The sequence below is a fragment of the Podarcis filfolensis genome (genome assembly GCF_964270895.1).
Source record: "Podarcis filfolensis genome assembly, chromosome: 8".
Lineage (NCBI taxonomy): Eukaryota > Metazoa > Chordata > Lepidosauria > Squamata > Lacertidae > Podarcis > Podarcis filfolensis.
The window spans coordinates 56,357,890-56,372,569 of NC_139611.1; the positions used below are offsets into that span (position 1 = coordinate 56,357,890).

At 48.3% G+C, this 14,680-nt stretch overlaps 1 protein-coding gene across 1 annotated transcript in view; it reads left to right on the plus strand.

The window, feature by feature from the left end:
- The window catches only part of GRIK3 (glutamate ionotropic receptor kainate type subunit 3), a 186,593-nt gene that overhangs the window by 112,123 nt on the left and 59,790 nt on the right, over nt 1-14,680 (plus strand). The window contains exons 2-4 of the mRNA XM_083625175.1: nt 6,968-7,144; nt 11,781-12,038; nt 14,404-14,585. Of these exons, the coding sequence (XP_083481301.1) occupies nt 6,968-7,144; nt 11,781-12,038; nt 14,404-14,585 (617 nt within the window). The remainder of the gene's footprint in view (nt 1-6,967; nt 7,145-11,780; nt 12,039-14,403; nt 14,586-14,680) is intronic.

Consider the following 14,680-nt stretch of genomic DNA (forward strand, 5'->3'; position numbering starts at 1 on the left):
ATTCAAATCAATAAAATATAATTAAGTGCCTGGAGAACTGCAAAGGATCCAGCCGTGTTAAGAAACAGCAACAGACAAGCTCTCCTGACACTGGAAAGGGAAGCTGGCTTTCCGCTAATGAATCGGGAGATCCATCTGTTACTGGCTGCATCTGCGTATTTCATTCATCCATTAATTATTTTGAGTTGCTTGTTAATCAGAGAGTGCCTGGTTGAGGTCCCTCAACACTGTTTCACAGGAGAGCAAGGAGGGGGAAAGGAGGAAAGGAAGGAAGGCATGAGATTCCCCCTCTCCACGTCTCTGAAACAAGGAGATACAATTACATGATTTCCGCCTGGGTTCTGGTGCTTCAGTTGGAGAGAGTGTCAGTGGGGAATAGAGGACAAGCCTTGAAAATGCAGAGCCAAGAAAGAAAGAAAAAGCTTTGCAATGCTGTGACATGAACTGCTCTGCCTTTGGGGAGAGATAATGGCATTAACAACTTCTGAACAGCAAAAAGCAGGCCTTCTATGGTGTGTGCATTCCAGCAACCCAGACTGCTCCTATAAGTTGGCTCAGAGTGAAGTTTCTGCTTGTCTGAACTCAGAGGCAAATCTGAGGAGAGCAGGCAGAAAAGAGGGGGGCAAAGAGAACCTGATGTCTAAAACTAGGGAAGAACTTGAGGACTCTGGGAAGAAAGAAAAATCGATTTATATTGGCTAACTTGCTCATCAACAGCCCAAGCCATTTGCTGAACTGTTGGGTGCTACAGAATCTTCATGAACATTCTATTTCAGAAGAAATATGCTTGTTTTGAAAAGTTGGGTAATAGTAAAATCTTAAATTTCTAGATGGAGCAGTTGTGCATGGAACTGAGTAGAAGGGGCACTACCCTAAAGTTAACCCTGAGTGATGTCCACAATCTGCTGCAAGGTATTAGTGCAGTCAGGAACAATGGATACAGTTTACTTAATTTGAAAATACTGCGGCTATTGTCCCAGTTGGACTAGTATCTTGCAGCTGCTTGTGGACACCACTCAGGATAAAGTCCAAAATTCCCATCCCCTCTAGTCATTTCCATGAGCAGCCTTTTGTGTGATCCAGTGGAACTGGGAGCTTGTACTCTGATCTTATACTCTTAAACTGGTGTGAGAGATGAGGAACGTTGGTGTTTAAACCTTATGATGAACCAAACACATAAGGGATTTGTATGCTAAACGGAGAGAGTAGAGACTTGCCTTTAATGTATGGAGGGGGAGGAGTGCTAATGAAGTAGAATCCTACATAGATGATGCTGCACACTTCAAACATCCCATTCTAACTTCACCACAACTTTGTTTACCAAATCTATGGGATAATCAATTGAAAAGTTTCATCTCAGGAATTCTTGACATGGATGCTGGCCAGAACCTCAATTGCCCCCAGATAGAAAACCTTGCAGGACTTGGTGGGAGGGATGCTGAAATATACTCAGAGTCGCAAAGTGATTTCATGCTCTTTATTCAGCTCATAGTGGTGAGGAGGAATGAATGAATGTCCCCTCAAGGTATCTGCTTTATATACATTATTTACACAATGGGCTGCACATGATTGGCTAATTCCGGAATTCTACTGTAAGCCAATCAGGTTGTGGATTCACTTCTATCTGGAGCATGATTGGGTGGTTCGTGCCAACCAATCATATTGCTGCATTGTTCTAGGACCAATCTGACTGCTGCATTCTGAATCCTATTGTTCTAGGACCAATCAGACTGCTGCAGTTTGGATCCTATTCAACTCAGTACATAACACCCCTCCCCTCTAAGTTCCAGTCCTGCCCGGGAGGTCGCATTCATAGTCCTCGAGGTACGCCGGTGGCCTACGTGTGCGTTGCGGCCTGGGGTGTTCCCTGGTCCGGGGTTCAGGTTCTGGCTCATGTTCCAAGGATGCTGGCTGTGATGGGCCTGTCTGGTCTGGTGCAACCGGCTCGCTCAGTCGTGGTTCTGGTTCCGGTGTCCTTTTGGCTTCGCGGGTCCTCTCTGTATTTACTGATTCTGCCTCTCCTGCTGGCCCCTCCTGCTCTATGGGCCTCACTGCCCCTCTGTTCCCTTGGGACTCCTCTGACCTTTCCTCCTCCTGGTTTTCTCCCGGGAATCGTCGCCGTATCTGGTCGCAGTGGCGGCGCCAGCATTGCCCCCCATCCGTTAGCACCTCGTACGACACGGGACCAGTGACCCTGGTGACTGTGGCGGGTACCCATGCTGGGCCTGCCCCAAAATTCTTTGCGTACACTGGGTCCTGGGCCTCGAAGGTCCGGGGGTTCCTGCCTTCCCCCACCACTACCTCATCCTGAGCTCTATCGGGGTGTAGGCGGTCCAATCTGATTGCAAGGCGCCGACCCATTAGTAGTTCAGCGGGGCTCCGGCCAGTCGTTGAGCTGGGGGTGCTGTGTTGTGCTAGGAGGAATGTGGCAAGGCGGTACTCCCAATCCCCTTGCGTCATGCGGCGAAGGGTGTCCTTGGTGGTCCGCACCATGCGTTCTGCTTGGCCATTGGTGGCAGGGTGGAATGGCGCCGAACGGATGTGGCGGATGGCGTTCTACGCTGTGAAGGTTTGGAATTCTCCTGACGTAAATGCAGTCCCGTTGTCTGAGACGAGAGTGTCAGGGAGCCCGTGGGTTGCAAACAGCCTGCGTAGTACCCGGATGGCTGCGGACGTAGAAGTGGACGGTACCAGTGCGACTTCCAGCCATTTGGTGTAGGAGTCCACCACTATGAAGAATGTTTTCCCCTGAAAGGGGCCAGCGAAGTCCACATGCACGCGTGACCATGGTGCTCGGGCGGACTCCCAGGACTGGACTGGGGCCCTTGGGGGATCTGGGCGGGATTCTTGGCAGGCCTGGCAGTGTTTGACCCAGGCCTCTATCTCTCCGTCGATCCCCGGCCACCACACATAACTCCTGGCAAGGGCCTTCATTCTTACTACCCCTGGGTGTGTCTCGTGTAGGGCTGTGAGGACCCTTTTGCGGAGGGGCTGGGGAACAACGACCCTGCTTCCCCATAACAGGCACCCCTTGTGGGCCGACAGTTCATGTTTGCGGGTTGTGTAGCCGGCGAATTCTGGCCCGGGGCTGCTGCTGGGCCATCCCCTCCACACCCAGTCCAGGACGCGGGAGATGACCCTGTCTTTCTTGGAATGGTGTGCAACTTCTTGTGCCTGAATGGGGCGGTCGGGAAGCAGCTCCAGGCTCATAACCTCTTGTGCAGGTGCTGGGTCGGGGCCTGTTTCCGGTAGTGGTAGCCTGCTGAGGGCGTCCGCATGGCCCATCGCCTTCCCAGGGCGGTGAATCAGTGCATACTGGTAGCTGGCAAGGAAAATTGACCACCTGAGGACACGAGGAGACAGCACTTGGGGGGTCTGCTTTTCGGAGGCAAACAAGCCAAGCAAGGGCTTGTGGTCAGTCACCACGGTGAAGGGCCGCCCGTACAAGAAATCATGGAATTTTTTTACTCCCTTCACGATTGCCAGACCCTCCTTGTCGATTTGCGAGTAGTTCCGCTCGGTTGCGTTGAGTGTCTGGGAAAAGTATGCCACCGGTACCTCTCTTCCATCCGGGAGTTGGTGTCCCAGGACAGCACCAATGCCATAGGGTGAGGCGTCGCATGCTAGCACCACCGGCAGCCTCTCGTCGAAGTGTGCCAAGACCGAGTTTGAGACAAGCAAGTCCTTGACTGCCTGGAATGCGGCCTCCTGGCGCTGGCCCCACACCCAAGGGGCCCGCTTGTCCAGGAGTCTGTGTAGGGGCTCCGCTACCGCCGCCTTGTGGGGAAGGAAGGAATGGTAAAAGTTCAATAGTCCCAAGAAGGCCTGAAGTTCAGTCTTGTTCTTGGGCGCTGGGGCATCACAAATGGCCCGTACCTTGTCCCCAGTCGGGTGGACCCCTTCTGCGTCCACCATAAATCCCAGAAAGTCCACCTGAGGCACTCCTAGTAGACATTTTTCCCGCTTCACCTTGAGACCCGCCGTCTGGAAACGGTGCAGAACGGTGCGGAGGCGGTCCTCAAACTCCTCTGGTGTGGGCCCGGCAATCAACACATCATCGAAGAAGGGGGTGACGCCAGGAATCCCTTTAAGGAGAGAGTCCATTAGATTCTGGAATATGCCTGGTGCCACGCTGACACCGAATTGCAGCCGCTTTACCCTGAACGCTCCTCTGTGCGTCACAATCGTCTGTGCCTCTGCTGTGGCCTCATCTACTGGCAGTTGTTGATATGCTTGGGCCAAGTCCAGCTTGCCAAAAATTTTCGACCCAGCCAGGGTGGCAAGGACATGGCTGACCACTGGCACTGGGTATGCATGGGCTGTGAGGGCCTTGTTTATGGTACATTTGTAGTCTGCGCAGATGCGGACCGAACCATTCGGCTTGACGGGTGTGACGATTGGGGTTTCCCAGGGGGCATTAGGCACCGGCTCCAGCACGCCTTGCTCCACGAGTCGGTCCAATTCCTCGTCTATACGGGGTTTCAGGGCGAACGGGACCCGGCGGGCCTTGAGCCTGACTGGTCGTACTGCGGGGTCAAGTTGTAGAGCAATGGGGGGGCCCGTATACTGTCCCAATTTCCCATCAAAAACCCCCGGAAATTCCTTGCATATGGCGTCCACGTCCACTTGTAAGCTCGTGTGGTTCACCCCGGTGACGGCTAGCCCCAGTGGTCCAAACCATGCCAATCCCAGTAAGCTAATGTAGGGGCCCTTGACCACAAGCAAGTCCAGTTGCCGCGTCCGCCCTCGGTATTGCACCCTGAAGGTCCCCACCCCCATTGTGGGGACCTTACGTTTCTGGAAGTCCCGGAGGGTGAATGGGGCCGGCCTGAGTTTGGGACCCCCAGTAGGACACAGTTTCCTTAAGGTCCTTGCCGAGATTATGGATAGAGTTGAACCCGTGTCAAGCTCCATGCGGCATGGGGCCCCCTCTATCTGTACCTCTACATAAATTTTCTCTACGTTGGGGTGGGGCAACTGGTATACCTGGAAGTCCGTGAGCTCCGTCGAGTTGCCTTGGTGTGTTGGGCCCCGGGACCTGGGGCTCTTGGATTGGTCATCTGATGCCTGGCGTCGGGTGGGCCGAGCTCGACACACCCGGGCGATGTGTCCCAATTTTCTGCACTGCCTGCACTCTGCGTTGCGGAAACGGCAGGTCCTCCTCTCGTGACTGTCTCCACAGCTTGCGCAGTTCCCTGCTTCTCGTCGAGGCAGCTGTGGTATGTGGGCTGCTTGAGTGCGCTGCTGTACTCAGTGCACCTCCTCCCTGTTGGATCCTGAGTCGTCGGTGAGGTCTTCGTGGTGGACCCTCGGTTGGGACGGCTGGCTCGGCCGTGCCTCTTGCGTCGACCTCTCGGCAGCTTCCGTTGCCAGGGCCTCCTCCAGAGCGACCTGGAACGTTAGGTTCTTCTTAGCGTAGAGGCGTCGTTGCAGCTTCTCATCCTTCAGGCCACCGACGAGGCGGTCACGAAGCATGTTCTCCAGCTCTGAGAAGTTGCAGAACCGGGCAGCTTGGCGGAGAGAGGTCACAAACCCAGTTATGGTTTCCCCAGGGGCTTGCCGCTTTGCATAGAAGGCATTTCGACGAGCCACCACAGAGGGCTGTGGCGAAAAGTGCCCCTTCAGCTGTTCCATTATTGTTTTGTATGGAACAGTAGCGACGTCTTCGGGTGCAAGGAGAGCCCGGGCGATTTCAAACGTCTCCTCTCCGCAGACGCTGAAGAATATCGCCCTCTTCTTGGCGTCTTCTTCATCGGTGACCCCTTTGGCTTCTAGGAGGAAGGTGAAACGGGAGGCATACGCTTCCCAGTCTCCAGATGCTGGGTTGAACGGCGAGAAGCTGCTGTCGGTTGCCATTCTGAGTTCCTTGTGTCCCGGAGCTGAAGCCTGGATACACGGTGCGAGGCAGCGGTGCGGCAGGTGGCGGTGCTGCGGTGCTGTGTGTGGCAGTCAGCTCAGCGGGATCCCACCTTCGTCGCCAGTGAAATATACTCAGAGTCGCAAAGTGATTTCATGCTCTTTATTCAGCTCATAGTGGTGAGGAGGAATGAATGAATGTCCCCTCAAGGTATCTGCTTTATATACATTATTTACACAATGGGCTGCACATGATTGGCTAATTCCGGAATTCTACTGTAAGCCAATCAGGTTGTGGATTCACTTCTATCTGGAGCATGATTGGGTGGTTCGTGCCAACCAATCATATTGCTGCATTGTTCTAGGACCAATCTGACTGCTGCATTCTGAATCCTATTGTTCTAGGACCAATCAGACTGCTGCAGTTTGGATCCTATTCAACTCAGTACATAACAGATGCAAAACTGAATTTCACACAATTATAATAGCCAACCAGTTATCCCATACTTCGCTGTTGGCAGCCTATATGCAGCTTAAATACCACATCAAATAGTGCCTTGTTTTCATCCAGTCAATGCCCAAAGAGAGCTATATTTTAGGGTGAGCCTTGGCTTGATTGACCAATCAGAATTCCTAATCTGTACCCAGTCATGTGTCTCACCTATCTCCCTTCCACCCGACACTGACACCCACAATTCACAAACATTTACTACATTCAGATTGAGGGAAGAAGCTACTATGCTCTTGCAGAGATGTGCCATCTGACTCTAGGAAGGCAAGGCAAGACAGAAAGTTGTACCTTCACAGAGTCATTTCATACTCCCTGTGACAATATGGCTACACTAAAGGCACATTGATGTTTTCCATGGTCAACATGGAACAAGCAAAGCAAAGATGCACAACGCCAGATATGTAATAGGCATTTATCTGGGGCACATAATGCACATGGCTGGTTGTGCCTCCCTGGCACACAGGTGTGTTTAATGCCTCAAACCCTAGTGTGCCTCTGGGGACCCCAAACAGGTGAAGCAGTGCTGAGAGGTGCAACTGGAGTCTTGATATTGAGCAGCCTTGACTTGGACAGTGATGACATTCTGTTATTTCCTTGCAGGAGGAATCTTTGAATATACAGACGGCCCAAATGCCCAGATAATGAATGCAGAGGAGCAAGCCTTCCGATTCTCAGCAAACATTATCAATAGGAATAGAACACTGCTACCCAACACAACCTTAACCTATGATATCCAGAGGATAAGCTTCCATGATAGCTTTGAAGCCACGAAGAAAGGTGAGTATGGAACAAGTCCCTCTTTCTCCATAGTTTTTGGGTCCTGTCCAGTGAAGGACTTCACGGACAAGAACATTTACAGGTTGATGTGCTTGGTTGTTGTGGCTGAACTCAGGAGTTGTTGGGCTCTTTGATATGTCCTAAGAGCTCATGACCTAACCCCATTTCTGCTGCCCTTCCTCAGTGGGCCTGGCGTGTTATGAAACCCATGAAGAACATACAGGGTTTAGCTTTCTGTGGGAGATACATGGATGCCACCCTTGGGGCAATCATTTCTTGAAGTCATGTTAGCAGAGGGTGAGGTTGGCAGTGACTGGCTCAATATCACATCCAGTGATCTTCATGGGCTGAGTGGGGATTTGAACCCTGTTCTCCCATGTCCTAGTCTAACACTCTAACAACTACACCACAGGCAGAAGAATAGATGATGGGAACATGGTGTGAAGAATGGAGAAAATCAGAGAGGAAGTTGAATGCAGGTCTAGAGATGGGAGGAGGGATTGACTAGATGACCCCTTGTGTCTCTTCCAACTCTACAATTCTATGATTTGGCCTGTTGACAGGAGGGAAGTGGGCAGGCCAGAGAAAACTAGAAAACTGAGCCTTTTGTGGGTAGAGGGGCTGGGCTCTGTCCTTGTAAGAGCGCCAGGCACAGTTGAAGGGTTGTACAGAAAGAGAGAAACCCTGCTAATGATCGCTGCCATCATCACTTTCCAGCAAAAGTGGTCACCAAAGTGCCACACTTCTTTGCATTAGTTCTGCATTATTGCTGAATCAGATCTCCACAGGAATTGAGCCTGGTGCCAAGAAGTCCTGGTGCCACAGAAAGCCTTGCTTGCTATCCTCTGTCCAGGCGACTAAACATCCAATAACCCAAACCTAATTAAAGCTTTTTAAAAAAATAAAAATAAAATCTTACGTGATTCCATCTAGAGCTGAAGCTAATGGAATGTGACAAGTAAATAAGGATTAGGTTTTTTAAAACAAACAAACAAACAAAAACCATGCACACATAGCTTCGACTGAATATGACTTCGATTGGTAGAACGGTACTGTTTTTCTTTTGGGGGGTAACATCTTTATTGAAAGTTCAAAAAGTACATAACCATACGTGCACCAAATGTGGTGAGACACAAATGAAAAAAAAGAGAGAGAGAAAGAGAAACAGAACCCGTGCAGAAGAGAAAACAAAGGGGGGAGGGGGAAACCCCCAAAACTGTATATTTTACAAGGTTGTTATTGTACTTCACCAGATCGTAACCCATTACAGTATTTGTAAGAATGGATTCCAAATATCATTGAATTTGTCCATGGCACTGTTACTGCTGCCGCATAATACCTGCTCCATGTTTGTAAGAACATGAACTTTTAGTGTGGCAGCAGCTACACTTCGGAAATCCCTATCTATTGATATCAAGCAGGCACCTTCACTGTTTGTACTCTTTTCGGCACCTGACAAAAACAGTTTTGTTTCAGCAAACCTACCCAGATGGTTAGAAAGTTGATACATGTTTTAATTTGTTCTAAATCTGCTGTTAACTTTTCAAAAGTCTTAAATTATTGTTAATTTTTTTGACAATAATTTTATTGCTTGATCATTTTTTGTAAATCTATTTGAATAGTTTTTTTAAAAAATAATTGAGCGGTATATAAGTATCATGAAATAATAGACAAAGTAAGAAAAAGAAAGCAATTCTTGAGCCCACAGGTTTGCCTGTATCTCCCACACATTAATTGGCTTATTTGCCAGGCTACATTACTCACATTTCAAATGGGGAAATTTAATTTCCAGCTTAGAAATCCCTGTAACATTTCCATGGTTACACTTTTTTATTTTTATTTTTTTGGTTAGCTCGTTCCTAATTTTTGTTTCACAATGTGATGTGGCTAAGAACAAGTGACCTTGGGGAATGATGGGGATTTGTAATCTTGTGTTGACACATCTATGTTAAAAAAAAAAGTTTATACTGGAGTTTACCTTATTGTGGGTCACCACATTTTCAAACGTGTCTTGTCAACTTTGTTTCTGTTTTCCAGGCTTGAGAAACTGAGGCTGGAGAATAGGGGCTTTGCCAAGTCTCTCCAGTTAGACCAGGGCTGAGTCAACATTTCAGCCTGGATTGTTTTCTTCCCCCAGTTACAAACCTCCCTGAACAAAAGTACTCACCCTAAATTCTCTCATGAGGAAAAAGAGCTTCTTCTAGCTGCTCCTTTGTGTTTCAGTGCCTTAAAATTAATTTTGCACGTGGCAGCCTGAAAATTTATGGACCTAGCTGAAAATATGTGTTGCTCTTCCAGTAGAGCTCATTGTAAATACCATAGTTTACTATGCCAGTGAGAACTGTGAATGGAGTGGGGAGACCCTTAGGATGCATCTGCTGTGTTCTTACAAGAGCAGAAGTGCATCATTCTGCTGCTCCTTTATTCAGGGGCTCCCAGCTACATGTCCTAGGAGATCCAGTGGGGCAACTGATTATCTAGTAACAACTGTGATTTTCTAATGAGGAAGCGGGGATCTGTTGTTGTTGTTGTTGTTGTTGTTGTTGTTGTTGTTGTTGTTGTTGTTGTTGCTATTGCTGTTGCTGTTACTACTACTACTTTTATTTATTTATTGCCTGCTCTTCACCCTAAGGTCCCAGGGTGGGTCACAACATTAAAACACACTATTAAAAACAAATTGAAACAACTTACAACCATAAAAATAAGGTGGGTCCTACAAGATGTACCTGGTGTGTCATAAGCCAAGCTAAAAAGGTGCATTCTCCAAAAGCTGTACAATGAGGGTGGCAGACACCTCTGTGCGGAGGGAGTTCCACAGCTTAGGGGCCACCACAGAGAAGGTCCTCTCCTGGGCCACCCCACCCTGAGCCTCTGAAGGTGGAGAAACTACCAACAGGGCCCCCTCTGTTGATCTCAGCACCTGAGAGGATCTGAAGGGAAGGAGGTGGTCTTTCGGATATTTGGGGCCTGAGTAATTTGGGGCAACTTGAATTGGGCCTGGAAACAAACTGGCAACCAATTTTAAAACAGAGGTTATATGAGATCTAAATGGAACACCAGTCACAAATCTGACTGCTACATTTTTAACCGACTGAAGTTTCTGCGTCGTCTTCATGCACAGCCCCATGTAGATATAGGCTCTGAGGGTGGGATCCCAAAGAGAATTTATGACTCTATGATCATGGCTCTCTGTTTGGATCTCTGCTGAAGGTAATACGAGCCCTTCTGGGACAAGAGAACAACATTGCTCAACAAGAGGCAGGTGTCTTGGTGTCTTCTATACTTTTTGCCACTGAAGTTTCCTTAGACTCTCCCTTCTTCATGTTATCTTGGGAATGACATGTAAGCATCATGTGCAGCTTTTCTGAAGATTCATGCACAGTATGTCAAATCACTGGAAAGATGAGGGGGGATTTGTATGCTCAAGGGTTGAACTGGTTGTCTGCATCAGAGAGTCTGTGTGGGGAGGTGGTTAGAGTGTCAGACTATGACCTGGGAGACCAGCCTTCAAACCTTGGCTCAGTCATGAAACTCACTGGGTGTGGCCTTGGGCCAGTCACGCACTATCAGCTCAGCCTGCCTCACAGGGTTGTGGTGAGGATTAAATGAAGAGGGGGAGAACCATGTGCAGCATCATGAGCTCCTAGGAGAAAAAAGTAAGATATAAATGTAACAAAGGCAATGCAAATGCAAAATGCATTACCCCAATGGATAGGTTCAGGTCTTCAGTTCTGCCTTCCTTAATAGCCACTGTCAGGTGTTTGCCTGAAAGTCCAAAGGGGACTTCAAAGCATGCTTGACTGAAAGTGCATAGAAGCCTTCATGCAATCAGTAACTCTCATAAACCTCCCACATACAGGTCACGGGGCTTGCATAAACCCTCCTGCTCCTCTACACGCTTTTAACCCTTGTGTTTTCAGGCAAAAACCTGAAACGGCTCATGTAGGGTGGAAATCCCACACACTGAATGGGCTGCTAAATCCATCACCAGTTGAATGACTCAGTTTTGTTTTGTCTTGTCAGTAAAATTCTCTGTCTAACAAGAGATGAAATATATTCTGTTGGCTTCCTTCCCCCACCAGCCATAAGCAAGCATCTTTTCCCTGGCGAAAGGATGATTAAACAAAATACTCTCCTAATCTGCTAAATGAAGGGCTTCGTCTGGCCTTGAGGATGAGCCCTCCATAAAAACAGGCTAAGTGGGAGGGTTGTGCATGCTGTTTCCCCAAAAATTATCCTAGAGCACACATTTCGGTGTGACTGATTAAATATGACTGGTCAGGGCTGCTTCAAACATTACAATACAATACAATACATTACAAGTGAGATGTGTGCCTTTCTGTAGCTCACCCCATTAGCATGTGGGAGGGAGGCATGGCCTTTGACATAAGCATCATGGTCTGTGGTGGTATGAATAATAAGATCCTCAGGTGGGCTGAGTTGCTGGCTCAGTGAATTAGGGAGGCAATCTTCTGACACTTCCTTTCATGCTGAAAGCCCAGATTCTTCATCTTGCAAGCTGCCTAATCGTGCAAATTGGCCTTTGACTCGGGCCAGCGTCTTTCTTGATCTCCTCTGGTTGTTTCTTCCTTTCTGCCTTGGTGTGACTGATGGACTTGATCCCTTTCCATTCCAGCCTGTGACCAGCTGGCGCTTGGTGTTGTAGCAATATTCGGGCCTTCCCAGGGTTCCTGCACCAACGCCGTCCAGTCCATTTGCAACGCACTGGAGGTCCCCCACATCCAGCTGCGGTGGAAGCATCACCCTTTGGATAACAAAGACACTTTCTATGTCAACCTTTACCCGGACTATGCCTCTCTCAGCCATGCTATCTTGGACCTTGTACAGTACCTAAAATGGAGGTCAGCCACTGTGGTGTATGACGACAGTACAGGTAAGCAGGGTTAGTGGGAGCCCATTGGATTGGCTCTGATGGGGACAAAGGGCCCTTGTTATGTTGCAGAAGCCTCTGGACCACACAGTGGCCTTCAAGAAACATGGGAGTCATCATACGTTGGGAGGCATTGACATGAAAATGGAAAATTGACCCAGTTATTCATCTTCAGACATTTTCTAAGTCACTTCATAGTGGCCAGAATGTTATTTTATTTCTCTCAGCTTGCTCACCACAGCTAACCAATCAGATAGCAAATCATATAAAAACAAAGAACCACCTAATTGAACCCAGTCACAACAACCAAAGCATACAAATAAAATTCCAAAGCAGGCATCAAAAATTTGAAGCCAAGTCAGCAAAGAAAGAAAAATCTTCCTTCATAAAGCCAAGTCTTCACAATCTGCTGTTTGCTGCAGAATATAGACCAGCCTTCCCCAACCTGATGCCCTCCAGATCTGTTGAACTACAGCCCCCATCGGCTCCATCCAGCATGGCCATGCTACAGTCCAAAGCATCTTGAGAGGACACCATGTTTGGGAAGAGGCTGATACAGAATCTCACCAAAGGATGTGCAGTCTAGCCTGTGAAGTCTTGACAATCACAAATGAGTTGTTTGGCTCTTGATAGGACTGTCCATTTTTTTGGTCGTTTTTTGCATGCACTCTGTCATTCTCTGGTAAAAAAAAAAAGTCCCAAACCCCACACTCTTCCTGCAGCCTGGCTCTCTTGGGAAAATGGCTTATCATATGCCATCTTTCCAAATGTGTATATGAAGAAGTCCTAATTGAAGACAGGCTGCTAGTCTTTCTAGTCCCCCTTTTGTCTGGGCTGCCTGACGGTCACTTTCCAAGGTCCCAGGCAACATAGTTTTCCATTCCCAGGAGCTGAAATCTTTTAGATGGTTGTGCTTGGATTGAACTAGATACCTCAACTGGGCTGGAACCTGTGGTTACTGCAGCTTGTTTTATTGGCTGTCTAAGTATACTTTCTTGGCTCTTATTTTTTGGTGGCATCTAATGGCTTCAGCTTTTGCCTTGTCAATTTCCTCTTTTTATAGTCTTTATTGTTGCAATCCACCTTGGATGGGTATTATCTGGAAAGGCGGCCCAGAAATATACTAAAACAAATTAATAAATTATGTATGCAAAGCATCTAGTGTTACCCTCAGTGAATACCTGCTCAATGAACACAACACAGATATCTCTGGGAAGAGTATAATCAGGGCACCCTTACAACTCAGAATGGCTGCCTCCTAAGTTACCGTATATGCTGCTCATTCACACTCACAAGGACATCCTCCCTTCCTTGTGTTAGAGACACAAGCACACAGCTCTGAATATGTATGTGTTTCAATTCAGTCTCCCCATCCAGAGTGACGTGTTGTGTCAGTTGGAAAGTATTTTGTTGGTTTGTCTTGTTGTTTTTTAAGGCAGAGAGTTTCTGGCTCCTGCAATATCATAATTGCGAGCAGCAGGCCAATGTTTTTCCATAATGGAATTAATTACCCCTAAGAAGTCAATTTGTCAAAAGTTTCAATTCCACTTGACCTTGAGAAGGTGGCTGACTGTGGCTCTGTGCACAGAGAGGTTTTCCACCATGAGATGTGTGGTGCTGATGCCGAATCCAGAGGATGCTGCTATGAGCTTGAGATGTTTCAAGGTTACCTAAAGGGATTTTAAACTCCAAAGAGATAATTCAAATGGCTGAGTTGTTGAAGCCACTAGGAAGAGTATACTCTGTATGCCAGCAATGTGAAAACACCAAAAAGCAGGCTTTCATGTCAGGGGAGACTCCACAGGTGGGGTGGCATATAAGTTTGCTTATCACCTGGACCCCTTGGATACTTCTGTGTAAACACCTCACATTCCAGGGGGAAGTGGCCTCAGCTTATGACCATTTGGGGGGGTGATGCTCTGAGCACTTGTGTATTTGTGGCACCCCCTTTTCAGCTGATTCCCACATGCCCTTTAAAACTCTACTTTGAGGAGTGGAGGTTGAACCCCATCCAATTTTCCCTACAAGTGGACTAGCCGAGGGAGCTACTGATTCAGCCACCACCACAAAGTGGTCTTACCGCTGTGGTCTTGGCAAAGGGGTGGAGTGGGCAGGAGAAGATATGGGGCCTTCTACTGACTGATCTGTAAAATACTGTTAAGGTGTGGGGGGGACAAGGGAAAGGATCCCCTCACAAGTGGATTTCTTGTTAAAAGTAGCACCATAATGGGGAGAAGTTCCTCTCCTTTGGAGCTACCCAAGATGGTGCAGCCATTAGCTTTGCTTTCTGGAGATGGGTTGCTGCCTGGGCTTGAAACCTGGCTTCAGCTGTGTCTGGTGTTTTGTGGTTGTCCATGCTCTCTCCAAGGCCTCATCCGGCTGCAAGAGCTGATCATGGCCCCGTCGAGATACAACATCCGCTTGAAAATCCGCCAGCTGCCCCTTGACACAGATGACACGCGCCCCTTGCTCAAGGAAATGAAGCGGGGCCGGGAGTTCCGGATCATCTTTGATTGCACCCACACCATGGCTGTCCACATCCTCAAGCAGGTGGGTCCATCGGGTGGGTGGGGGGTGCTTCTGGGCAGGTGCTCCTAGGCAGTGATCTAAGAGCTCCATCTGCAATTAAAAACCATGAAGCATCT